The sequence below is a fragment of the Rhinocladiella mackenziei genome (genome assembly GCF_000835555.1).
Source record: "Rhinocladiella mackenziei CBS 650.93 unplaced genomic scaffold supercont1.2, whole genome shotgun sequence".
Classification (NCBI taxonomy): domain Eukaryota; kingdom Fungi; phylum Ascomycota; class Eurotiomycetes; order Chaetothyriales; family Herpotrichiellaceae; genus Rhinocladiella; species Rhinocladiella mackenziei.
Window position 1 is genome coordinate 433,324 of NW_013550603.1, and position 27,037 is coordinate 460,360.

Here is a 27,037-nt window from a genome sequence, read left to right on the forward strand (position 1 = left end):
TTTGGTGCTGCCATGTTCTCTGCCTAGGTTGAATCTCAGAGAGCCATGTGTTGCTTGGATTTCGGCCTCTTTCCATCCGTTCATGTTTCTGTCTCCTGGTACACGTAGATTGCACTTCGCCGTTGGTTTGAGCGATCTTCTTCCTCGTTCATTCGTTCATCAAATCATGTTTGTAATTCCTCCGACCCTCCGGCGTCACGCAATGATTCCTTCGCCTACAAATATTAAAAATCCAAACACAACTGCGTCGCCACCCTCTCGAGATCCTCCAGCTCCAACCAGCCACTATCCAACCGGCCTGCACCTCCTCCTTCTCTTTCTCTCCTCTCATCCACACACCGCCGAATCCCCTCCTTGACAAATATCTCAATATATTTGCCCAGCAGGGCACGGGCGTCTGTTGAAATCGTCGTTTTCTCCGGCGCAGTGAAGTGCGATTGCATGATGCGGTGGATTAGAGGCAACGGAATCGCGGGTTCTTCTCCTGTCACGGACGTCGCATTTACATTTGTTTTCGAACGGCGTGAAGGGTTTGGGTGTGTGATCTCTGCAAGTATATAATCTGGTTCAGGCGATGAGAGTGAGAGAGGAGGCGTGGAGGCTTGCTGTTCTTGGTTTTCGTCCCGGTCTTCCCCCTCATCTTCTTCCTCTCCATCGTCATTGTCGACGTTCTCGAGGTCTTCATCGTCAGAGTCGCTGGACCCCTCCGGGTCTGAGTCCATGTCTAGATCTTCGTTTTTCCCATCATCAACATCGTCGTCGTCGTCCTCCCCATCACCCAAAATCACCCTCATTGTACCCCCATCGCCCCTTTGTTTTTGTGTTGGTCCGTGTCGTTGCTGATGCCGTCGTCTCTGCGTTGGTGATTTCCCTCTTGCTTGTGCTTTATTGCTGCCTGAAGATGTTCTCGCCTTCTTCACGCCATTTGTGCTCTTCCTGATGTCTCTAACGGACTTCGTAGACTTTGATTTGCCCGGTCTTGGAGGGGAGAATGAAGGTCTCGTACGTTTCGTAGCGGCTGAAGCCATTATTGAATGTCGCGCCCCCAAGTAGGAGCCGGGCCTTCCGTTCTCTCAACCTTGAAAATTTCGACGGGCGGGTCCGAGAGAAGACGAATAATGAGTTCTGCGGATTGTACGGATTACTGAAAAGGTCAGTGGTCTGTTTAGAATGACATCAGACGCTGCGGCGCGCGATGCGTCCGGCTTGGCAGTGAAGCCAAGCCTACAAATAAGGGACTAGGAGGGATTGGGGGAGGACAACCATCTGTTTTTTGTATTTCTGCATCGATCGCAAAAGGTTTGGAAAGATTAAGTTCATAAGAGAATGCTGTATTTTGACCGTTTCTAAGACAGGTCTAGTCATAACTATTTCATCATTCCCTTTTTGAAACCTGGTATTTGTTCCCTGAAAAGCGCAGTTCATGCCTTCCACCGAACGCCGTCTACGCTGTTATGCAAGCCGTGAATCATACAAGCCCAACTACTCATAGAGATCCATACTTCCGTTTGGAGCATCCTCAATCTCCAACATGGCATCATCATCATCAATCATATCCTCATCATCCTCCATGTCACTGTCGGTGTGATTAGGTAGAACCACGATTCGACCATCCTCCAAAATGACGTTTGCTGTCTCACCATCTTTGATGGCCCCTCTGAGGATCAGGACCGCAAGACGATTGAGGATTTCTTTCTCGATCAATCGCTGCAATGGTCGAGCACCATAGGCTGGTGAATAACCCGCAGCGCCTAGGTAGTCCTTGACCTCATCGCTCGCATTGATCACGATCTTCTTGTCATTGGACTCCAGACGTTTCTGGATCTCAGCCAGTCTCAGATCGACAATCTTCCTGATTTCTCTCCTAGTCAACCGATTGAAGATGACGATGGAGCTGATTCTGTTCAAGAATTCGGGCAAGAAGTAGTTGCGAAGAGCATTCATGACCAATTCTTGGGTGGTTGGATCAATTCGTCCGTCGGGAGCATTGTTGCGAGAAAGATATTCAGCACCGAGATTGCTGGTCATGACCACAATACAATTCTTAGCGTCGACAACACGACCTTGACCATCTGTAATTCTGCCATCATCCATGAGTTGGAGCAGGACGGTGAGAACTTCTTTGGCGGCCTTCTCAACTTCGTCAAACAACAAGATCGAGAACGGTCGACGTCGGAGGGCTTCGGTCAATTGACCACCAGCATCGTGTCCAACATAACCCGGAGGCGCACCAATCATTCGTGACAGTGAGTGTCGTTCTTGGTATTCTGACATGTCGAATCGGATCATGGCTTTTGGATCGTCGAACAAGAATTCGGCAAGAGCCTTGGTCAAAAGGGTCTTACCGGTACCTGAAGGACCACAGAACAGGAAGCTTGGTGGCTGGTTCGGATTTCCCAGTCCTGACCGCTGCAGTCGAATGGCGTTCGAAACGGATCTGACAGCTTCCTTCTGACCAACGACAATTTTCTGCAGATGCTGTTCCATATGAAGGATTTTTTCTTTCTCAGAAGCACGCAGTCTGGTGACGGGGATCCCGGTTTGTTTGGCGACAATGGCATTGATCTGTTCCGGACCGACGGCATCCGTCGGTGACACTTCGCCCATGGCGCCGAGTCTGGCGTGCTGTTCTGCGTCTGCCTGCGCTCGAGCGGCCTCGAGGGTTTTGATCTTTTGAGTTACATCGGGAATTGCGTAGTAGGTCAGATCAGAAGCGGTCTGCAGATCGTTGGAACGCTCTGCCTCATCTCGTTTGTTCTTGAGTTGCTCGAGTTTGATTTTCGCGTCCTGGATTTCTCTCGACCGTGCTTTCTCTCGTTCGTAATGCTCCTTGAGAGGCTCCAGTTCTTCCTTGACATTGGCCGCTTCACGCTTGGCCTCGTCCAATCGTTGAACGGAAGTGGGGTCCGTCTCCTTCTGAAGAGCATGAATCTCGATCTCGAGCTGTCGGAGTCGTCGTTCTAGATTGTCCAGAACTTCCGGCTGGGATTCTCGGATGACACGCACGTCTGCAGCTGCCTCATCGATGAGATCGACAGCTGAGTCCGGGAGTCGTCTTGAAGTAATGTAACGGGCAGCCAACGTCGCGGCAGCAACGATAGCGCCGTCAAGGATCGTGACACCATGATGAACTTCGTATCGCTCTTTCAATCCTCGCAGAATCGAGATTGTTTCCGCAACTGTGGGCTCCTTCACCAACACCTGTTGGAATCTTCGTTCGAAAGCGGCGTCTTTCTCGACGTACTTGCGATACTCGGCGAGAGTAGTAGCGCCGATACAATGAAGTTGACCACGGGCCAACATGGGCTTGAGAAGATTGGCAGCGTCCATACCACCTTCGCCGCTAGCACCTGCGCCCATGAGGAGATGGATTTCATCCACGAATAGGACAATCATCTCGTTCGAAGCCTCAATCTCTTTGAGGACCCCCTTCATTCTCTCTTCGAACTCGCCCCGGTACTTGCTGCCAGCAACGAGTGATCCCACATCAAGGGAGAGCAGTTTGCAAGCGGCCAGATTGGCAGGAACGTCGGCGTTGATAATTCGCTGCGCTAGACCTTCGATGACAGTCGTCTTTCCGACGCCAGGTTCACCAATGAGGACAGGATTGTTCTTGGTTCGCCTGGACAGAATTCGGATAACCCGCCGAATCTCCTCTTCTCGACCAATGACTGGATCTAGCTTTCCTTCTCTTGCCAATTGTGTCATGTCAATGGTGAATCTCTTGAGGTTTTCATTTTCCTCTTCCGAGTCGGCGTTCTTGGAATCAACCCGCTTGGTGCCTCGTATTTGTTGGATTGCAGAATCGATGAGTTTTGTGTTGGGAATGTTTGCCTCGCGCAAGGCTTCCTGGATCTTGGGGTCTTGCGCTAAGGCGGTGATCAAATGATCAATGGCCACGAAACTGTCTTTCTGCGTCTTTTGAAGTTCTGTCGCCGACCTGATGACTTTGGAGAGCCCTGGGGACATGGTGACATGCTCTGGTGGCGGGTCTTGACTAGGTAACCGCACAAGAGCCTTCTTGAGAGCTCTGTCGAGTAGTTGAGGGTCGCCATGGGCTCTTTCTACGACCTGTCTGAAGAGAGGAGCCGACGCGTGAACTTGTGAGGCGTTGACGGTAGTCTGCTGATCTTTCGACTCGTCTGCTGGAGGGTCAAACAGGGCGACAGCAAGGTGAATCGGGAGGATCTGGGTGTGAGCGTATTGTTCTGCCAAATTCGCCGCGTCGCCGAGTGCTTTGGCGCTTCTATCAGTAAACTGAGGCGCGCCTGAAGCCATTAGCTTAGTGACTTGAGGGTGAGAATTCTATCGAATGTGTGAAAATCTGGTCTTTTGTCAAATTCAAAAAAGAAACTAGGAATTGACAAAGTTGGTCGTGGCTTTTGTAGACCGCGCAGCCGGAGGGGCCTATGACATCGTGCTGGTACCTTCCAGAACCAACCAGAAGACATCATGGCCAGCAAAGCCCTATCTCGGCGCCTCACTCCACGGGGCAAAACGTTTTGGGCATCAGACCATCCTCAGGCCATCTCAACAGGGTGCTTTCTCTGTTGTCGGGCGTCTCTGTCCCCCATCCTAGCTACGGCTCAGGGGTTGTTGGGCTCAAAACGTTGCACCAATTAGTTGGGCCACCAGATAGTGGGGCAAGGGCGAGCCTTGCTTTCCATTGGGAGGAGAGATAGAATCAAAAGATTGATATTAAAAAGTCAGTCTGTACTCATACTTTGACCAAAACAGTCATCAAATATCCCATCAACCCGAAAATCCGTCATGGCTTCAGGGTGAATTGCTTCAGGTACAGGAAATCATCCATGTTCTGGTTGACGGTCTGTCGAATCACCTTTGCCGCTTCTTCGCCATACTTTTCTTTCCATTCGGCGTCCCATTGAGCCTCAGATTTCGCCGCCTTCTTCTGTCGGCAGTCAGCTTTTGTTTCTTTTTCAAAAAGTTGCAACAATTGTTCGCTTGCACATACGTGAGTTCTCGGCTTGAGGTCCTTGGAATCGATGGCGTCTTCATGAAAGCCTTTCCATTTTTCGAAGGCCACCTTGGCTCGTTCCTGATCCGCGTCATTGTCCCAGTTGAGCATATCGTGAGAGAAGTCCAGTCCAACACTTTGGCAGTAAGCTCGGAGAATACCCTCCGGATCATCCAAAAGGTCATCCGCGTCGATCACGCAGGTATCAGGTTGGCTAATGTGTCCATTCACGATCCCATTCGACTGGCCGGCAAGTTTGGTTCCTACCAATCCAGCCTCTCTGGTGAAATCGAAAAATCGCCGGAGCTCGTCATATCCAGCTTCATTAGGGTAGAATTCGTAAAATCCAGTCATCTCATCCAAGGGAGGAATGGTACAGCGATAATACGACGGAATACTCGAATGAGGGTCGCGGATGAGGAAGGTGAAATGAACTTTTTCCAGGAGTTCTTTGGGAATGACGGTCGGATTTCCTGGCTCGCCATCCGATGAGTAGGGAAATGGTGCTTTCTTGCCGACTCCGTTGACTCCGTTAGTGCCGTTGGTCTCACTGGATCCGTCCACGCCGTTGACGCCGTTGGCTCCACGGGTCGCTGTGCCGGTGCCAATGCCGCGTTTCTTGGGGTCCAAAGATGGAGCTATTTTCGCTGGCTGTTGGTCTGGAGGAACCAGATAATAGATGATGTCCTTGATGAAGACGCGTTTTCCCTGTTTTGAGGTAAGCGGAGAACACTGGGAGGTGTTGGTGACGCTCGTATGAAAGTTGGGCCTTTCTGAGCAACATCACACCTCGGATCCTTCCCGATCTAGTCGATCGAAGATTGTCTTGTAAGTCGAATCACTGAAACCCGAGGCTTTTCTTGCGTCTTCATCATGTTCATAACGAGCGCTCATCCTTTCCGGACTGAAGAGCAGTCAGACCCGACCCCCTCCCCCTCATCGGCTTTTGAGCTCACCCATAATAGAAAGCATCTCCAAATGGTTCATGCACACAGGCCAAGTCTTTCCTGGTCATGAAAACCTTGACACCTGGTCAGTATCGTGGATGACGGAAACAACAATGAGAATCGAACACGTTCAAAGGCCGTACTGCACGCACGCGGATGTGTGGCACAGAAGATCGGTTTGGCCATGATAGGGAGTTCCCCCCTCTCAGCGACAATGCTACAAGTTAGTCGAGAGACCAAGTTGACTGGTTCAACGCGACCGAGGTAAAGAGAACGGTCAAGGTCTGTCGACCAAACAAGTTATATAGCCACTTTCAGTCAGCTATGCTTGTTTGACAGACTACTAGAAGCAGCCTGACCAGAGAGAAGAAGAAGTAACCTCAGACACCGCCTCCGAGGGACGGAGATATACTTATACCGACCTGAGAGATACGGGACCCATAAGACAAGTGTAACTCGAGACAAGGTCCTTCGGGCTTCTAGGGTCTGCTTTCCAGGGGCGAATGAATGAAGCCATGAAAAAATTCGTCATTGCAACATGCGCCAGTGATGTTGAGGATCTGTTTATGACGCAAAGGACGAGACGACTCGCCCTGTCCATGGTGGCTAACCCCACCCTGTGAAGAGCGTTCTGAAGGTTCGGCCATCCCCCAAATGCCCACTTTTTCAGGAACATGTGATCGATGGGGGATCATGATTGGCATTGATCTTAAAAATGCTGTTTGTGACAAAGATGTTTGACCAGGCGAGCCCGACAGAAGAAAAACGAAAGCTGCGAAGAAGGGCAGAGCTTGTGAATGGACGGACGGATGATGGGATGTGTGGGTGGTTGAGCCAAGCGATGCTGTGGATGAGGAACTAATCGTTCCCGCCAACCGCAACGCGATTGACTCCCCTGCTCTTCAGGCTGCCCATACCTGTTGCATGGGTAATAATCCTAGGTCCTGCTTGGCGAGAACAGAGCGAAATGCATCCGCCTACACCTTGGTAAGTAATAGCAGTGGAGTTTCCGCAGAAACTTCAGATCACGATCGAAAGAATTGAGGAGAGAGACTTTGGGCGCAGGGACAAAGCGCCCCAAGCACCAAGACCGAGGCACGCCAGCAACCGAGTCTAATGCTTGTCAAATTCGCCTGTCCGGGTGGTACGATTTCAAAGAACTCTTCCCCCTCTCAGATCGCGGAGGTCGATTGTTGGAAATTATCAACAAGAAGTTTCTCACAATCCATCCGCTCCTTAAGTGCTTCAGTTTTGTGAACAATGTCTTCCTAGTTCTCACTTTTTCACCGGACATTGGTGTTTGTTCTGGGAATCTGACATTTGGTGTCCTCTTCGACCGCTGCCGAATTCTTTGCAAGCTACGCACACTCTTCCAAGAACAACACAACCACCGCCCCGGTCATCGATCCGTTGAATGTCATCATGTTCTTCAAGAATGTGTCACCGCCTCCTCCACCTCCTGTTCCGGCACCGGAATTGAAACCTCTCCACCCTTTCTATCCCAGTGAAATCGAGATTGTGAACTTCATCGCGAATGACATGACTGTCCTCCAATTGCTCGCCGCCTTTGGCTCAGGGTGTGCGGTTATCCTCTCCGCAACCTGGTTCCTCGTATCCACGGTAGCCCCCGGTCTCAAGGCGAAGGATAGGATCATGGTGCTTTGGTTCTGCTTGAGTAAGGAAAAAGAATGGAGTTTTGGTTGGGATACCAGACTGACACTGCGAAGCTGGCTCCATCCACCTATTTTTCGAAGGTTATTTCGCCTACAATCATACTCGCATGGGTGGGGCGCTAGATCTGTTCGGACAATTATGGAAAGAGTACGCCTTGTCTGATTCCAGATACCTGACTTCTGATCCTTTCGTCTCGTGCATGGAATTTATAACAGCGGTAGGAGGCCTAACTCTGATGAGGTGGGTGTTTGATGCTGACACGATAATAGGTTTTCTGGGGGCCCCTCTCGTTCTTAATGATGTACTATATCATCATTTCGCATCCTTTGCGCTACCCTCTCCAAGCTGTTGTTTCCCTGGGCCAGCTTTACGGCGATGTGCTATACTATGCAACGAGCTTGTTTGACCACTACTACAAGAGCCTGACATATTGCCGGCCCGAGGCATATTACTTTTGGTTCTACTTTTTCTTCATGAATTTCATTTGGATTGTGATTCCCTCGAGTGAGTTTCCAAGACGTTGGTGGCGGTGGTCAAAGCTGACGGGGTTTCAAGCACTATTGGCAGACAGCCTCATTGTGTCGGCGAAAGCATTCAAGGCGTTAGACCGAATGTCGTATTCACTACAAGGCAATGGGACGGTGCGTAAACCCAAGGCGAATGGGCACATCAAACATACGTAGAATAATGTATCAGGCAATGCAAGGGGGCATAAAAGTCGCTGAGGTTCGAGGGCTTGAGCCAGTGTAACTGGCCAGAGAATGTATACCAAGTTAGCGCTTGTCCAGCGACCCTTCCCGCTGCTCTGGTTGAAGATCAGGAGTACAATGTAGATAACAAGATTCTGTGATGCTCGGGAATCTGGGTTAGCCAATCTCATCGCCCGGATAATGACTTATAGCGACGAGTGGCTTCTGGTTGCCGGCGAAACGGATATCCCTGGTTCCCCACCATCCCAATTCCAAGGCCCTGACGCAACTCGCTCAATATCCTTTCGCCGCTCAATCCTTTGCGCCTTGCATGAAATCCGACGATCTCCTTTTGGTAGTCGTTTGCCTGTGCATCTTGGTTCTAGATACGCACCCTGCCTGTGCAGAGGAGCTCTATCCTACCACGGTATCTGTGCCCCATTCATCATGCACGAACAGTTACGTCGACAGCTACAGAATACCCGACATATGAGCCCAGCGATCACAACAACCTCCTGATAGCTACCTCTGGCACACAGCTTCCCTGCTAGCAAATTACCAATGCGAGCAGAACCTGCCTCGAATCCAGCCCGCAGAACCTCCAAGAATCATCGTCTCGAGCCACGCTCTTCCCTCAAAAGTCCGAATGTAGCATCCAACCAAGCCACAGGCCTGTACGACTCGGCTTCTGTACAAGACCGTATTCGCCAATGGCAGGCACAAGGTGCCGCAAATGCTCCAGCGCCAGATGCGGTGAGTCTGCGATCGATACCTACCTCCGAATGCGCATCTACGGTTTCAAGACCGAAATCAGAGTACGGCGACGAGAACGGAGAGCGCCCTGGCGGGAGAGCGACGGAGAAGGAGACAGACGAACAATATCAAGCAAGGAGCAGTAGCACTCCCAGGAAGCGAGTCATAAGCGATGGTCATTGGAGAACCAAAAAAGAGGTCGAGAAGCAGAGTCATTCTAAGCCACTTCCCAGGGCATGTCCAGAGTCGACGCGCTACGATTTATCCTATACTTCAAATCAGGAGAAACGTCAAGGGCGACAGCAGTCAGAGCGCCATCAAAACATTGAACTTGATCGAGAAGAGACAACGAAATTACGTTCTGACAACAGGGCCAGGGTGGCGCCAGTCGTGTCTGACGAACCGGTGCATGCTCCCGAAGATCAACCTCCTCCTTATGAGGTCGAAAGTCATGTTGACGACGCACTGGCTCGACATTGGACTACCGAATCAGTCATCTCCGGTGATGTCGATCGCAACTCCGATTCGTCAATACAACCAGAAGACAACCGTGGAAGCAACCGAAAACGGAGCAAGTATGCGGAAATGCTGGGGAGAACAACTGCAGCTCCTCGGCAGGGGGACTTACCAAGGTCCAAAAAGGGCAGGTTGTTTGGCAAAACTAGAGACATGTTCATGAAATCGGAAACTGCACCAGCTGCCAACAACAGAATCCCAAGCATAGAAGCATGGCTAGACGAACAACCTGACCCGTTGGTGGATGATGTTGCTCAAGATGAGCTACCTCCAGTCGAAATGCCACGTCCATTAAGGAAGCGCACCCATCGAAAAAGATCTTCAGCGGAGACATCGCATCTGACAGACCCCAACAACATCTGGGCATCCATTCAGCCACATAAGGAATCCAACTTTCAAGAATGTGCCGGCCATAATGAACCGGCCAAGGGCGAGGGAATGAACACTCCAGATAGTGACCATGATTCTACGCCAAAAGTGCGAAAATCTCGCAGAGATGGTCAGAACGACCCCGATGGCTCACCATCAGGTTTGCACCGGAGAGGGGCCAGAATTCGCCGACAGAGAGAGTCTCTGCCAAAGAATCCTGTTGCACATCCAGAATGGCCAAATTTATCAGATGTTCTGGCCCAAGAGCCCCTGGACGGAAATTCAGAGGTCAAAACCGTGGCGTCACCTCAACGACAGTCCCCCCCGCCCGGAACACATCGACTCTCAACAATTGCTTTCGCAGAGACGTTCAAAGAGAATGGCCCAATTGTCTCGTCCCATGAAACAACGCCTAAAGAGAACCATGGACTCAAGCGCAGATTTACAACACATGAAGATTTGATGTCGAATCTTTCATTACCAAGAGCCAGCAAGAGCCGTCGTTCTAGACGCAGCAGGAGAAACCAGCCAACAGCTGAGCAGTCCAATTCTGCACGAGAAGTCCTTGAAGCACTGGTGACAGATGAGACAAGATATGGAGGAGAGTTGCGGACTTTGGTGGATGGTGTTATACCAGTTTTACTTCAATGCGTCCTCTCCAAGACGGACTCGGCTGCGGCGACCGGATTGTTTACGTCTTCGATTGCCGCGCACGACAATTTGAGCTTCACCAAGCCCATCATTGACATGGGCATCGCTCTGGAAAGATTGAGAACATTGCACAATCGGATCCCATTCCAAAATCTGGACAATCTACTCAACTGGGCGCAAACTTCACAGAAAGCTTACAGAGATTATATTCAAGCTTGGCGGCTTGGGTTTCAGGATGTGATTGTCAATCTCGCGCCTCTCGAGAACTCGACTTCATCTGCAGAGGGAATGGCACGAGATGAGCTGGGAGATTTGATCGACGCTGAGGGCAAGAAGGTGGATGTTGCTTATTTGCTGAAAAGACCGCTGGTCCGGGTCAAGGCTCTTAGCAAGACCTTTGGCCAGATCAGAGATCAATGCGACAAGCCCCTTGCTGCCCAAATGGCCGATACATACACTGAGCTTACAGCAATGGCTAAGCGGCGTCATCAGGAAGAACAGGCCAGGCTCGAAGACGAAGCGGCCGCAAGCATTGATTCGACGCGAGCTCGTGACATAAGAACCATGGCGGCGACTGCAGGCGTTACCGTCGAGCAAACTCGGCGCGTCAAAGCCAGAGACTTCTTTGACCTCACTCTATATCACTCAAGTGGACAAAGGATGGACTGTGGTATCGAGATGATTTTTCGAGACAACGCCCGTGGAGGCCCTCCTGGCGGTGATGTTCTCGTTTGCGAAGTTGACGACACCGGAAAATGGCTGCTCTTCGCCCCTGTGGAGCTAACCTCGATATCAGCCAGACGCGGTGAGGCCGGATTTGACCTCGTCGTCATGATACGCGGTCGAGCTGGCTTTGGCCAGGAATGGCATGAACTACTGGCCCTGAAGACTGAAGATAAAGAAGCAGTCGCTGAATGGATGAATATGCTCGGTTCAAACCCTTTACCTCCGAGACTTGATCGATCGCCAAGTTTCGTTAAACGTCCGGGGCCCTCGATCGCCCGGTCGTCAAACGAAGGTCAATCTCAGGCACAAGAAGGCAAGAGTCAGACCATCAACGAGAATCCTCGACCAGAAAACTTAGACGTGCCCATTGGAGAGCCGTCTTTGCTGGGAAAATCTAGCGATTTGAGTCGACGCTCAGAACACACGAAACCTTTATTCGATAAATCGCCACCACGATTGAATCTTGGAGGTGGACTAGCATCGAAACCGATACCAAAGTACCAGATCCCTTCTGTAATAACTTCAAAACGAGCAGCCCCATCGGTCGTGTCATCAGACAGGTCTACAATTTCAGACCGATCCACCAAGGACACCACCACGACATCGTCCTCGTCATCGAAAACTACGTCGCCCAAACTTGGGTCGCCTTCAGAGCAGAGATCGAGTGTTGGAGCTCTACGTTCGCCTCCACAGCCACTTATTCCGGAATCTTCCCGACGAGGACGGAATCTACCTATACGAGATGCTGGTGCTCGGGACCTTCCTACGCCTAGAAGAACGGGCAATGATTCGCGGGAGTGGACGGGCTCGCCTATCTCGAGGGAGAGCCATTCGCCAAAAGGCAGCATGGCGGAAACCCAACCAACTGCGCAGCCTCAAACAATTCCTGCACAGTCAACTCTAAAGCAAGAGATGCCACAAAGGCCAGAAAACTTCCGAGCACTATCGTCGACACCTTCGCGAGAACTTCCAACAGTTAGCAAGCTTAGAACACAACCACAGCTACCTAGCCCTTCCTCCTGTGAGCCTGTTAGAACAAGTCCAGAGGCACAAAAGCCGTTGCCGGAAAGCGAAGTGAAAATTCGCCGGTCCAAACGAGAGAACAAGAGCCCGTCGAGGAGCCAAATTTTCACAGAGGATGTACCAACACCTCCAACACAGAGTCCCCGTCAAACACGGCCATTGAGTGCCAGCTTTGGGTCCCAACCATTTTCTCCAGCCGCTCCACCTCAGGTCAATCCTGGTGTTCTACAACCTAGGCCAAATACCAGGCCTGTCCCGGAATTGAATCCTACTCCAAGTCCTTCAGATAAGACGAAAAAACGAAGGACGTCTTCTCCCTTGAAGCACGAATATGCGCCTTCAACAAGTTCAGACAGCTCCTCTGACTATGACACAGAGAGCGTGAGCGATTCATCATCGGACACTTCCGAGGATTTGGGATCCGAAGCTGAGGATATGCCCACACCCCTTGTTGCCATAACTGCCGGTGAACGGCGAGCATCAAAGCATTCACAGCCTCCGTCATCAATGCAATCCACGGGAACCCGGACATTAGCCCCATCAGATTCAGCTTCTCAAGGCCCATACCGAAAAGTTCCTGCGTCGAATGCGGTTCCATGGCATAAGAAATCTAAGACCATTGCTTTGATATGCTCTTGGTCGGATCGGGGCATGTGGGAACAAGTTCATCCCGATGAGTGTTCGATTGTCATTTCCCCAGGCTTGATCGAAGCTTTCGAAATGTCAGCTGCTCATTCGGATCCACATTTGTCATTTGGAACTCGAAACTCGGAAGACGGTGACCCGCAGACGTCGTCCCACTCTCAGCAACCCCTGGTGGCCTTTGAGCTGACACCCATCGTCCCGCTTCGTCGAGGAACTGCTTTGGATATCTCGATCCGTTCCCCTCCGACCGCGAATTCAAAAATTCGGACAACCAACAATATCATGTTTCGCTCACGGAATCCAGAGGAGTGCGAAGCATTATATGGAATGATAAACTGGGCTCGCTGTAATAATCCCACTTATATTCAATTGCAAAATGCCCGTCCCAATCGCCAGCCATCGGTCACTTTCGCCGTCAGCCAAGATCGACACGGCCGCTCGAAGTCGAGCTCATGGTTCAGCTTTGGAAGTCAAAAGAAGTCGAGTTATCGTGCTTCCTCTGCACCGACACCTGCGTCTGTCGACATGTCCGTTGAAAGCTCTGGAACCATGGCGAGTGCGTTTTCCGTGCTCAAGAAATTTGGTGCCAGTTCCGCCTTCAATCTCAACCGCTCTTCAGTGGTGCGGAGAAATGGTAGCGGCGGCACAGGTGGGTCTCTGTATTCGTCGAGCAGCGGCACGGGTGCTGGCTCGGGTTCGAGTACGCCGGTACCCAGTCAGCTTGGCTTTGTCCCAGGCAAAGACGGTCCGAATGTTCCATCAACTAGTGCTGAGGCGGCGAGCGGAGGAGGAATGGTCAACAATATGAAGATTCGGTTGTACACAAGGAAAGGGCAGCACTGGGAAAATTTGGGTTCCGCTCGTCTGACTGTTTTGCCAGCGCCGACAGGTGCGGCAGACAGTGGCCCGACAACACCGAACCGAACGGGAAATCTCGCGGAACCATCGCCACCAGCGACACCGGCCCATGGACGATCTCCATCACACCTCTCGCCCATCGGCCAGCCGGGACAAACCCGTGCACCCGGGCTTCCCAGCTCCAGTCACACACCGCATCGAATTCATGGCAATGGTCGTGAAAAGCGCATCCTCATCACCAAGAACAAAGACCGTGACATCGTACTGCTGGATAGCGTTCTAGGCGAGAGTTGTTTCGAAAGAATTATGCAGACAGGCGTAGCGGTCAAAGTGTGGAATGCGGATGATGTGATTGCGGAAACGGGCGGAGTCACCATGGGCAAAGAAAAGGTCTATATGATGCAGTTCCCTGGAACGAGAGAAGCAGGCTGGGTGTTCGGGCTGTGTGGCACGTATCGGTATGGCAATGTGAGTGAATGAAAGTGTGGATTGGGGCTCCGGTGTCTGCAAGGCTGCATGAGGGATGATGGTTTGAATAAGGCTGGAATTCTGAACGATATCCATTTCGCTGATTGAGTTTTTTGGCCAGCGATGCGCACATGGCTTTGTTGGAAGGATCTCTTCTACCTTCCTTGGAAAGGTGGTGTATTTTCACGAAACGATTACACTGGGTTTGAATGTTTAGACGTGATACCATCCCCGATTTCAACCTTTGGTTTCAGTCCTCCACTCCCTTTTTTTTTTTTTTTTTTTTTTCAAGAATAACTGCGGCAGCTGTGCTCGAATCATGGAGGTGCCTGGCATTCAACTTGCTTCTTCCACAAGATGTGTCGCCCTCCATTTCGATTATTCTTCCGTTAGTTGCCTGTCGCTTTGCGGTCTAAACTGAATCCTAGCGTCGGTGGCTTCGAATGCTCGATCGGATGATACTGGGGCTACATGATCTTGTCACAGGGGCGGATATAGCCGAAGCATAAATCGAGTGGTTAGGCAACCCAATTCCTCATCCAAAGTGAATGAATCAGTGAAGAGCTTGATGGTCCTGGTGATATCAAGAAAACAGGATGACAGACAATGCATCATTCAGAAGCCGTACCTAAGATATCACGTTCCCAAGGGATGCGATTTCAGCAAGCACAGCACTTCAGACTCAACCATCCGCAGAATCCATAACTATTCCTGGTCAACCGACAGAATATCTCCCCGTTAAAGATGTTCCTGGAGATGGCGTTCAATATCCTCCTGGGCCACAACTATGGTTCAATATCATCGCCATGTCATTGGCCCGCTTCTTGCTGACGAATGAATTCAAATCCATACCTGATATTGGCTGGTCCTCTGCGGTCTATGGTCTTGTCCTCGACTGAATGGACTTCATTTTCAGCAAGACATACACTCCTTTTAATCGGCAGAAAGTCTATACCGCTCCGGGGACCTTCTTTGAGCTGGGTTCTCTCCTATGTGCGGTTGCACCCAGCTCCAGTGTTTTCATTTTGGGCCGCGCAGTTGCTGGTATGTCTCCTGTCTCGTCACATTTCCTTATCATCTTAAAAGAGGGAAGTTCTGTCGATTAACGTTTTTGGCTCTTGCCACCAGACCTCAGTGCATGCGGTCAGGGTTTTGGAACTATGGCCTTCACGCTGTACCTCGCTCCTTTCCACTCCGTAAACGTCCACTGATGAATGGGTTTATTGGCTCCGCACAAAGCCTTTGTTTTGTAACAGCTCCGATCATTGTAGGCGCTTTAGCTGTTGCATTCACCTGGAGAGCTTGCTATGGCATTAATATTCCCACCGCCTCCTCGTCATCGCCATGAATGCTGTTGGATGACGAGAGGTCTCCATAGGCGACGACGTTACAGACGGTTGCTCTGTGCAACGATGTAGTATTCGTGTGTCTATAAAAGGAGTCTCAGGACCTCGACAGGCAGATAGAAAACAGAGCGCTCCTTCATTTCAAGTTGCACGAGAAGTTTGACAAATGCCATGATAGACTGTGGAGTCTAGAGAAGGAATGTGTTGTTGTTGTTCTATCTAAGAGAGAGCAAGACGAAAAGAAGGGCGCAAGTTGCCAAGCCAAACAGCCTCACGTGACGTTGCCAAGGCAACCAGTCACGTGACTGGCCAACATGCCATTTGGATGATAGATCTGTACCCGAATGGACCTCGAGCTTCCTATCCATGGAAGGCTCAAACAGGCTGATCCGGCTGGAACTCTCCTAGCCTTCCCGCTAAAGTAAGCCTCGTGATCGCGCTGCTGTGCGGAGGTAACAAGTTCACATGGAACGACTGACGTATCATTCTTTTTTTTCTCCTCTTCACACCATCAGACATCAGCTTCGGACTTTGTTCAATATCGCCAGTAAGACAAGGTTATAGGACCTCCACGGATTTTCAAGAACAGGACTATTCTCGCGAGCACAGTCTATGCCTGCTTCACTAACGGAATGCTCGCTGTCACCGAATACTCACTACATCGCAATAGACTTCCAGCGAGTTCGTGGCTACAGCGCTGCAAATCGGGCCAGTGTTGACTGGAGTCGCTCTCACAGCTCCCGCTCCGGCTCCCGAGTATGAGGAGCCGTCTGTCGACTCCTCAACTCCTCTGTTAACTCCCGCTTCGGATATTCCTTCCCGAATAGGCAATTCATTGTGTAGCCGCCAGGGCACGTGATATCACGTGATGACAAATACTGCAACCTCTTTGGTCCTCCACGGCACCTACAATTGTAGAAGGCCTGGGTCGAGCCACTGTTTGTAGCACTGTCCGCGTTCGACTGAATCAATTGAAATGCAGCTGCGATCAATTGTTATCAATCGCTTCGTGGATGAGAAAGCGCTGGTAAGTCAGCATTTCTCCACCACTCGAGGATATTGTCACGCCGACGACCCTTATTGGCCACAATATTGCCAAGGCTTAAGCGAGACTAAAGAGTCCTCGCTCGAAATTAGGGAGTTGACTCCCACCAACGCGGAATCATGCTTTCTAGTACTTCGTATGATTCTGGGCTTCTCGGCCACAGTGATGCCAGCCACAGCGATGCTAACCGCAATCGGCACTACTTGGATCGGATATTATACTTGTGAGTGCCAGAACCAGGACCGGGACCAGTTTGGGAATAGGTCCTGATTTATGATGCTCAGCACTTTGGATCTGGACGACAGGCCTGCCAAAAGTAGCTGCGACGTTGGACTTTCTCGAAGTCGCAGTTGGCTTTGGCGTTCAGCAACTATTCACAGCGATTATGATGTTCATATCACTGAAGGACATCTCAATAGCTGTGAGCGTCCTTGCACTTGGCGCAGATATTGGGTCTTCTCTCTCCTTCAAGACAGGGCCACAGTACTTGAAGAATTACGGCTTGTCTGACCTGTGAGATGTGATTGCTCCGGAACTTTTGAAAGATGTGCTATTCGGCTACAACGAAGGCTGTCATTCAGATATTGTACTTGCCGTTTGGATTGGCACTGTGGGCCATTGTATGTTCATCCTGGTAGGGACCAATTTGCTTCTGATAAGGGTTAAGCGATGTATTTGCATAGTAAGACTTATCACGGCGCCAGGAACAAGTCTACTGCCAATTCAGTACGTTTATGTGCGATTGGGATGCTCTCTTCAACCCATCCGCGCTGTCAAGGGAGTACTCCATCAACCTACAAATCACGGACTACGGCTAACTAGCGCACCCGACTATCTGGGTACACTCGTTTAACTACGTCCGCTATCCATCTGTGACGGCTTCACTCCTCTCGGCGAGGAGTCGGCGTTGCAGCCATGTACTTCACCGAGCTGCACGACCTTGTCCTCGCCTCGGGGTTTTTCGCTCGTCAACGATGAGATTACCAAGGAGTACCTGTAACGTGTGAAGGTCGGATGAGCCCGACTCGTTACGTCTAGGCTCTCATTCGGCAGTCACCATCACGGGATGTGTGGCCGTCTTGCGGAGATTGATCGTCGACGAGACTGATCGCGGGCCTGGCAGCGAGGACAAGTCAGGCCACCGATTCTAGATCTCTTGACCACGGGGATGCAGCAAAGACCGCCGGATATCTTCCGCCATCAGTTTTAGCAGAAAGAGGTAGAACTGGTAAGGACGGTAGGCAGGGGAGTGCAAATGGAGAGGGTGTTGAGTTTGTCTTTGGCAACGGGACGCCTTGAGAAGTGAAAGGGAAAAAAGGGGACATCTGTCCAATTAAATTCTTTTCCCCATTTTTCGTTAAAGCCCACCCTTTTTAGTTAGTACAATTTGGTCACGCGCAAACTCGATTTCACAAAGTCAATCTCTCCCGCATACATGGCACGATCTCGATGGACGGAAGGAGGATGATCTTTCTTGAACCAATCCAAGTTGACATCGCCATGGAAGACAACTTTTCGCTGATCAGGGCTGACGTCCATGCTACCTGGTGCGTCCAGTTTGGTGCCAGAGACTTCGTCGCCGGTGTCGAGTAACGTTCGATTCTTCCAGGTCTGCTGCTTCGTTTTCAGCGTTTTCCAGTCGCAGCCTAGAATGCCCGTATTGGTGTCTACGCCCACGGTACAGCTTACGTAATCGATCCGATACGCAAGCTCTGCGTAGCACTGCGCATTGTACAAGAGATAGTACGCTGAGTCGCGGTATATCAGGCATGGTCGTTCGACATTCGGTCCGTCTTCCTTGATGCTGTTGATATTGGAGAATAGAAACACTGGTTCACCGATGGGGGTGACGAGGTCGTGGGGATCCACCAGCTGCAGGTGCAGCGGAGTGGGCGCGATAGGGGAATTGGTGTTTCCGCACGCCCCACCATGTCCGATGCTGTTGCCGTCAGTCTTGTATACGAGATAGTTCTGTCCGTTGACTGGGTCGCGGAACAGGTTCGGATCAATGTTTCCGCCTCCAGGCAGGTCGCAGACTATCGGGTCTTCAAGGGCGGTGTAAGGCCCAGTCACGTTTGGCGAGGTTGCGACTCCTATACAGTGTTTTTGGGGATGCGTCCGCATCAATGCGGCAAAGTACATGACCCATGATCCATCGGGTCGCGGGTTGACGTCGGGAGCCCAGACCTGGGCGTGTGGTGCTTCGCGAGCCCATGAAGGTAATGTAGGAAGAGCGTCAAAACCGTCATGGAGATGCCAAGCGGAGAAGTCTGGGGAGCTGGCCAGTTGGATATTGATCTTTTCGCTCTGGGTGCTGAATGCGTACCAGGTGCTGTCGTGGCCCAGGGCAAGGCTGGGGTCAGGGAAATTCGTCGAAATTGCGGCTCCAGTGGCCGAACATGATACGCCAGGCAATTGGCGCGCGGGGATGATTGTGATTGTGATTGTCAGGAATGCAGTGATGTAGCCGACAATGGAATGGCGCATAGGTGTGGTGGTTCGGTGGGCGAGCTACGGTAGGGTTACCTCCCAAAAAAATGAGATTTCGGGGGGGAAAAAGAGATCGAACAGAGGATCGTGGGATTGGCTGGCTTGGTTGGCCTAAGAGATGCAAATTGCAAATTGAATTTGACATTTGGCAAAGGGCTGGGAAGTGGCAGGAAGCAAATTTGGACAGGAAGAGAGAGGTGTCGATGCTTTTTAGACATGACGAGTGCGTCAACAAGCAACCTCCTAAGTCCCGTTGGGGTCGAGAGTGACATGCTGGAGAAAACCCGATAGTATGAATAGGCTACTCCATCGAAAGGGCATTGCGTCGTGCGTGGTTTGCGTGGTGATCAGGGCGGTAGGCCGGGAGGGGGCGGGAGGCATCGACGGGAAGTCTCGTAGTTTTGCCGTCAGCCTTGCGCCACGTGACAGCCCATTCTCCCTAAAGGGGAAATGGGTGAGCCATGTCACGTGCTAAATTGTGACTGCACGTGCCCAAGGGACGACATCCGTGCTTCCGCCTTTTCTCCCATTGATTCCCAGCACAGTTCCGTCCAGGGGCCCCCCTGGTATGTCTCACCAAAGGGGGGGGTTTGGAGAAAGCTTGCAAGCGAGTTCTGCAGGCCTTGCAGCCTACCTACGGAGCTCATGACCTCGGGCTTCTCGCTTCAATGGATCCCACCCTACCATGGTACTTCCCCCAGGGGTTATTTTTAGGCCGTCCGCCGGTCAAAACGTGTCTCAACCCATGGTCCAAAAAAAATTTTGGAACGTTTCTCGCCTCAAGACCAGACCTTCAAGGGCAAAGATTCAGCCACTAAAGCACGAGGAGAATTCTTGTAAATGACCATCTATCGATTGTCGATCCGTGGCTGATATGGTTTATCGGTCAGCCCAGCCATACGATCGGATCTAATCGGATCGGGTCAATATATGGGAAGCACTGTTGCAATTGTCATTGTTTTACTTGATTTCGCGAGGTTGGGTGGGGTGCCAGTGCTTGCTCATTCGCAACGGGCTGGGGGATCCAAACCTCAGCTGGCGAACAATGGAGTTTGGGGACCTTGTTAGCCTGTTGCTTGACAGTCCGAAAGCTTACTTTGGTGGGTGTCAAGCTTCGCTAAGCGTTTCCACACCGTCAACCAGGGCACGAACCAGAATGCACGGTGATGGCGTTGGAACTGGGGTCAAGCCATCGACAGCTGCTAAACTGCCACATCTGATTCGAGTCTTCTCCTCACACTTGCATAAGCCTCGGACCAGCAAACGAGCATCTCCCTGAGAATTCCCCCCCCCCTCCTCAATTGCAATCAAAAGAATTAGCACGCCGTACCGGTTGTTTATCGGGAAATTCGGGCGTCCATCACGCCCAAATTTTGGCGCCCAGCGAGATCATACAATGGCCAAAACTAGTCATGGTTTCGTTCGAATTAGGGAGCAGACAGGGTCTCGCGGCTGACGTCTCACTTCAGCACCTGCTCAGTCACCTGCCAATAAGTCCCCGGACTGGGCGCTGTGCAGCAATCAGTGTGGAGGAGAGATCGACCGAAAATCCTAGTGGATCGAATGGATCGAAAGGATCAGACTATCTTGAAACCAGTAAGCGGTCTATTACGCCACAGAAAGCTCCAGGAGGCTCTTGCGGCCCCAAATCTTGAGCCGTGCTTTCCAGGATGGCTGGTCCTTCAATCTGCAACGTAACCTCTGAGAACTGTTCAACGTTCTTAAGGCTAGGTGACTCCTCTTCGTCGTAGCTTTTCTTCGTTCCATACGCAGTCCTTCGTTCCCCATACTCACATACAGACATATAGTAATGGCGGTGACAAGCCTCCTCAAGGCTCTCGCTGCCCTCACGCTCGTTTCTTCTTCCATTTTTCCAGTTGCCGCAACCAGCAATTCGAGCAGCTCGATCTGCGCAACGTCGTCTAAATGTATTCCCTTCACCATCGATGTGACCTGGGGACCGTCCGATCCAAGTAAAGGTCTGTCCAGAAATGCCATCCTCACCAATGGTTCTCTCCCGGGCCCCCCGTTAAAGATGAAGGTTGGTGACTGTGTCGACTTCACTGTCATCAACAATCTCCCTTATAATACTGGTGTTCACTTCCACGGTATTCGACAACTTGGAACTCCGTGGGCCGACGGTGTTCCTGGCCTGAGTCAATACTCCATCACGCCAGGAACAAGCTACATGTATCAATGGACCGCGGAAGAATCTGGAATGTATTTCTACCATGCGCACTACAAGGGACAGATGATGGATGGTCTCTATGGCGCTATCGTCATTCAACCAGCCGACAATGCCAGCACTCCATTCAGCCAGATTAGCAGTGACGAGACGGACGTGAAACAAATGACCGCTGCTGCTCTCGATGTGGAGGCGGTCTTTGCGTCAGATTGGAGCCAGTTCACTTTCCAGGAATTCTTCGAGATCGAGCAGACTGCCAATATCGACGATGCTTGCACTGATTCTATTATCCTGAACGGCTTTGGCTCTGTCTACTGCCTTTCAAGCACCGACTTGGCCGCAAATTCCGCACCTCAGCTGCCTCAAATTTTGAACGGGACCTCTTTGACGGCCAAGGGCTGCGTCCCCCCGAGCAATCCAGTCATCCAAGGTAACTTCTCACGTAATCTGGCGGCCCTTCCGTCCGGTGCCTACGACGTTTGCACACCCTACACTGGCAGCAACTACACCTACTCTGTGGATCCAAGCAATGGATGGGCTGCTATGTCCTTCATCAGCCCTGCTGGTTTTGCCCTGTTCAAGGTCACCATCGACAGCCACAAGTTGTATGTCTATGAAATCAACGGCAACTTCATCGTGCCCCAGACAGTTGACGAGTTCGTCGTCGGCCCTGGCGATCGCGTCTCTTTCTTTGTCAAACTCGACCAAACACCAGGCGACTACCAAATCCGTGTTGCCAACGACGGTATCAATCAGGTCATCTCTGGCTTCGGTGTCTTGTCCTACAAAGGTGGAAGTGGACCTGCTGGAGTTTCCGTCATGAACTATGGAGGCCAGAATACCACTGCCGTCGTTACCTTCAATCCCGCTGCTGCTGCTCCTTTCCCACCAATGCAAGTTGCTGCAACTGCCGACATGACCTTCGTCCTGGATATCATGAAGTCTCCTGCCCAGCCTACGCTTTCATGGGCCTGGACACTGTCTGGTTTTGAGTCCTACAACCAAACCAATGACGACACCAATCCACCTCTCCTGTTCCAGAATCCTGCAAACATTCCTTCAAGCGATTTGATCCTCGAGACCCAATACAACAAATGGGTTGACTTGATCATCAAGGTCGCCGGACCTGTTGCTGAGCCACATCCTATCCACAAACATGCCAACAAGTTCTTTGCCATTGGCAGTGGTGTAGGTTCCTTCAACTTTACTTCTGTCGCTGCAGCCCAAGCAGCCGGCTACCCATTCAACCTCGAAAACCCACCTTATGTAGATGGATATACCAGCACTCCGGCCGAGGGCAACAGCACATGGATGGTCTTCCGATACCAAGCCAACACCCCTGGGGCCTGGCTTCTTCATTGCCACGTCCAAACCCACCTTTCCGGTGGTATGGCCGTCGCCATCTTGGATGCCATCGATAACTTCCCTCAGATCCCCTCGGACGTCGGCGCCGTCTGCCCTGGCTCAGGCTCCTCCGGCTCAACCAGTTACGGCAGCGGAGGCTACGGTTCTCAAGTATCAAACGACAACAGCACCAGCACCGGTGGCGCGACAATTGCCACCTTCACTGGTGCAGCTTCCTCGGTGGTGACACCTTCATTTGCATCGGTGCTGTTTAGCCTTGTCGCCATCGCCTTTGCCTTCTATACCCTATAATCATCCTTAATGTCTGAAGAGGTTTTCTATTCTATTTTTCCTCTTAACAGGGGCTTTTTTTTTTTTTTTTTTTTTTTTTCCCGCATAGCTTTTCGAGGCATGACCAAAAAAGGGGGGGGTTTAAGGCTCGCAGCACATCACGAACAGAACAGAATGCATCATTATATCCATATCTACGTCATGTCTTGCATATCTCAATCCCACCTATATAGCACTTAATTTTTGACTGCTGCAGTTGGTCAAAATTCAAAGTGTATTAGATCTCATAACAAATCCGTTCTAAGATCGTATCTTGTTCCATTGCATATGTGATTGGAGTGCGTAATCGATCATGCTGTGTCCCGTCGCACGAAGCCTTGCTGGAACCTCCGTATTGTATAACCATACCATTCATTACAATTGTGACGTGATACATGTTACATAGATCATGTTGAAGGAGCATGTCAGCCTCGTACCCCAGGTTCCGACATAAAGGGGAGGTCTCTCGGCAGGCAGATATGACTCCTGTCACATCAGGTGATATTGGAAGTGCTTAGCAGAAATTCTCTCTCAAGAGCTCAAATCCAAAGTCTAGGAATCAGAAGACATTTCCTCGTATAGATCAAAGCCCGTAGCCGAAAGTCGGATTTCTCCAGAGCCCAGCGCTAGCGATATGGTAGATTGATCGTAGTTCCCCACGTGTCTGTCGTAATCAGAACCAAAGTGGCGGCGAAAAAAAAATGCACGCCTCAATGGAAAATCATAGGAAAGTTGTACGTGAATTGTAGCTTAGATCGACGCTCGGCTCCACTTGTCCCTGGACAAGGCCCGAGGTGACCAGTGACCTACAACACCTGGGCTCGATCTGTGCCAGCTTTTCGTCCTCTGCAGGTATGGGCGATGTTATCTGGGCCACAACGGTTGCCGACTTTTCGAGCGTCATTGCAATCGCCGCCGCGTGCGGTCTTGCCTAAGATGCTCACCAACATCATAGTCAGCCAGCACCCGGGAGAAGCGTTGTATTCCTTCATCCCATCGTGGGGATTCATAACGCCTGAGACCGTGGCTGAAGGTAGGTGCCATAGGTAGGTTGAAAACACAAAAAAAAAAAATTACCAAAAACCAAAAAGCCTATTACCCACATCCACGCTCGCTTCTGCTAGGGAGTTTCCTTCGAGAAATTGGACCTTCCTCGCGTGCAGTGAGTGGCGATCCCGTTCTGATCCATTTTTCAGCACGACTGCATACCTTTGACGGGGTAGATATTAGTATAGATTCTCGATCTGATTGGAAGCATGACCTTGAAGACAACAGGGAGAAGGAGAAAGCAAAATGGGTTAGTCTCACTAAGGAGCTTGATGTATCTGCTTCCAGTAAAGCTATCAGTTCTATAGCCTAAAAACACTCGCAAACCGGGCCGAAAGCGCGGTTCCCACGGCTGGGTTTTGTGGCCCTGCTCACGATTCCGATCTGCATTGCGCTCACCGTGGTTGTATTGGTCATGTTCGACGGCAAGACTCAAGAAGTGTGGCGTGATATTTCCCCACAAAACCTACTCTCCCTTTTCATAATTGAGTTATTGTTCGTCTCAAAATAGTTGATATGGCTGACTGAACTTACTTGTGCAACAGCGTATCAAAAATGGACATGGATCAACAATGAATGAAAACGATGAGCTCAAAACACCGGTGGAAATCTGACAAACTCCCTCGAGTAAAGAAGCGAAGGAGTGGTGGCCTGGTTTGCTGGATTGGGGCTGAAACTCTCAGCGCCGTTATCGTCTCAGTCCTCATTCTTATCTTCATCCTCCTCCATGTTTCCCTTCCCTTCCCCCTTTCCTCGGTCTCGGTCGCTACAGCAATTGTTCTCCCATCCTCCTCAATGTCTGAGCATGCGCCGATGATGTCCTCTGGGAAGGCGCCGAGGGAAGAAAACGGGCTAGAGAATCGCTCTCCAGGAAGCCGTCCCAGCGATGGCTTGAACTGCCTATACATACGTCCGGTTGATTATACCTGTAGATGTAGCTGGACATTTTCATGAAGAAGGTGAATTTTGGGCATGACGGATATGTTATGGAACGTTGTTTTGCATGAGAAAACCGTTCAAATTTAGCGTCAAGTATCTGGCTAAGTACAAGTCATATCTGGAGAGGAACTTTGGATGCCGGAACGAAACTGGGGCCGTGTTGAAGGCTACATATAAAACCCTTGGATCATTTGTTAGAGTGTCCCAGGGTGGAATCCTCATGATATGAAGGGGTGGAAGTTAGGCAATGATCCAAATGGTAGTGAGGTAGTGAACATAACATCGACTAATTGCGATTGAGGAGGTGTGGAGGTAATATGCTCCTCGTAGGTGATTCGAAGGTTGTCGGCTTCCTGGTCTGGCATGTTTGTCCTAATGTCAGTAGATCGCCGAGTGGCATCATTCTTCCAAGTGGGATATAGTACAAAGGCCAGGAGATGTACTGGAATCGTATGCCAGACACAAGGTGAGAACTCAAGAGGAGGAGAAGCAGAAGAAGGAGCAAGGGGGCCAGAGGGAACCTTGCTTCGAGTAACGAGAGGTATTTTCTCACTTCAATAGCTAGTAAATGCTGTCCAAATGCCGCAGGGGGACATACCTTACAAGTTCGCTCTTCAAAAAAGAGTTCTGACCGTATATTTCCCTGTCTGAGTGTTCTGGCTGTATGTTCAATGTCGTTGCAGACGAGGTATACAGTTTTTGCAACAAACTCTACAGACAGGAGAAACGCAGCCTGACTACCCAGCATCTACAAGCTCCAATGCCGATCTCCCGTTGACCCGGAATTTGTTCGGCCTTTGTGTTTGCCATCATTACCAGCAGGTAGTCTTCCGCTTCCAGCTCCATACATTCCATTGAACGTCAGATTACTACGAATCTGTTTAATGCGAACGGGGCCGACCACAAGGTTTAGCCCGCAAAACCGCTCTCATTTCCTCCTCAGCTCACCCTTTGCTCCCATATCATCTTGCAGAAACTGTTCACTGACTCAGCGCATCTTTCGGAGTTTGTTACAAGCGAATTGAAGTGGTAGCACGCCTCCCAAATGGTGTGGGTCTATATCGGAGAATTTCCCAACAGTTGACAAGGCTGGCCAATGGTAAGCGTTTTTGGGAGATTTACCCCAAAGCATCGAGTTGGGCCCCAACCTCGGATGAGAATTCCGATTTCCTGGCTCTGGAAGAAACACTCCCAAACTGCATTCATTGAAACAATTCTACTTTTGATTTGACCGAGTACAGCTTGAGCTTCAGAGAAGAAGCAGTGATTATAAGCGATTCAAGTTTTCAGTCTCTCATCTGTCCTCATGGCAATCCTTGTGGCCGGCAGAAATGGTTCCTGTGGGAATCGGAGCCTTTGCCCAAAGATCTTTCTGCGGAGATGAGATGGTCTGGGCAGATCCATGGTAGGGATCTGCAGGTTATTGAGAATCAGAATTGCAGTTCTCTCAAAATTCCTGCTAGAATTGGCCAAGATCAACATCCTATTTGCTGTATCGAATTTGTCAACGAGGCTGCGGCGCCCAGAGGTGAGTCTTCCATCCCAGTAGGCTACGGCTACAGTGCTGGGTAGAAATCTGTTGAGTTCCAGAATCAATCTCCTGAGGTTGTCATAGAGTCATGGACTTAGATATATGTAGATATATCTATCGCTGGACTTTCTCTCTCACAATCCCCACCCGGAGTCTTTCGCTTAGTCTTCTCAGTCTCCGCCGTTAGGGCCCTTCCACTCAGCAATCGGCCACCGCTCATTCTCAAGTCCAGCTTTGCACAATCAGCAACTTCCAAAATAGAACTTGCGTCAGCTTGCTCATTTGACATCTCTTCCGCCTGTCCCTCCCATCGATTCAAAAATGGCACTAGTAAAGAAGTATTATAAATGCGGCAAGGCAGGACCTATCCGAAAGGAATATATTGAGCAGGCCGCCAACTTGACTAGTGAGGTATGTGATGTTTTCTTTCTCAGAAACATGCCCATCCCTAAATTCTTCTTCTCCACACCTATACCGAGCTCC

At 50.7% G+C, this 27,037-nt stretch overlaps 7 protein-coding genes across 7 annotated transcripts; 3 read left to right on the forward strand and 4 right to left on the reverse strand.

The window, feature by feature from the left end:
- Window positions 1-224: 224 nt before the first annotated feature.
- Z518_01961 (uncharacterized protein) lies at window positions 225-1,028 on the reverse strand (the record flags this gene model as incomplete). Its single annotated transcript, XM_013418990.1, has 1 exon — window positions 225-1,028. The coding sequence occupies one exon, from the start codon at window positions 1,026-1,028 to the stop codon at window positions 225-227; it is 804 nt and encodes a 267-aa protein (XP_013274444.1).
- A 454-nt stretch (window positions 1,029-1,482) lies between these two features.
- Z518_01962 (hsp98-like protein) lies at window positions 1,483-4,278 on the reverse strand (the record flags this gene model as incomplete). The annotated part of the gene is made up of 1 exon (XM_013418991.1): window positions 1,483-4,278. The coding sequence occupies one exon, from the start codon at window positions 4,276-4,278 to the stop codon at window positions 1,483-1,485; it is 2,796 nt and encodes a 931-aa protein (XP_013274445.1).
- Window positions 4,279-4,768: 490 nt separating this feature from the next.
- Z518_01963 (uncharacterized protein) lies at window positions 4,769-6,111 on the reverse strand (the record flags this gene model as incomplete). The annotated part of the gene is made up of 5 exons (XM_013418992.1): window positions 4,769-4,912; window positions 4,976-5,686; window positions 5,768-5,882; window positions 5,935-5,999; window positions 6,052-6,111. The coding sequence occupies 5 exons, from the start codon at window positions 6,109-6,111 to the stop codon at window positions 4,769-4,771; spliced, it is 1,095 nt and encodes a 364-aa protein (XP_013274446.1).
- Window positions 6,112-7,347: 1,236 nt separating this feature from the next.
- Z518_01964 (uncharacterized protein) lies at window positions 7,348-8,282 on the forward strand (the record flags this gene model as incomplete). The annotated part of the gene is made up of 4 exons (XM_013418993.1): window positions 7,348-7,600; window positions 7,653-7,816; window positions 7,869-8,103; window positions 8,155-8,282. 4 exons carry the CDS (start codon window positions 7,348-7,350, stop codon window positions 8,280-8,282), a joined length of 780 nt encoding a protein of 259 aa, XP_013274447.1.
- A 567-nt stretch (window positions 8,283-8,849) lies between these two features.
- Z518_01965 (uncharacterized protein) lies at window positions 8,850-14,309 on the forward strand (the record flags this gene model as incomplete). Its single annotated transcript, XM_013418994.1, has 1 exon — window positions 8,850-14,309. The coding sequence occupies one exon, from the start codon at window positions 8,850-8,852 to the stop codon at window positions 14,307-14,309; it is 5,460 nt and encodes a 1,819-aa protein (XP_013274448.1).
- A 3,756-nt stretch (window positions 14,310-18,065) lies between these two features.
- Z518_01966 (uncharacterized protein) lies at window positions 18,066-19,175 on the reverse strand (the record flags this gene model as incomplete). The annotated part of the gene is made up of 1 exon (XM_013418995.1): window positions 18,066-19,175. One exon carries the CDS (start codon window positions 19,173-19,175, stop codon window positions 18,066-18,068), a length of 1,110 nt encoding a protein of 369 aa, XP_013274449.1.
- Window positions 19,176-20,988: 1,813 nt separating this feature from the next.
- Window positions 20,989-23,019, forward strand: Z518_01967 (uncharacterized protein; the record flags this gene model as incomplete). The annotated part of the gene is made up of 1 exon (XM_013418996.1): window positions 20,989-23,019. One exon carries the CDS (start codon window positions 20,989-20,991, stop codon window positions 23,017-23,019), a length of 2,031 nt encoding a protein of 676 aa, XP_013274450.1.
- Between the last annotated feature and the right edge of the window lie 4,018 nt (window positions 23,020-27,037).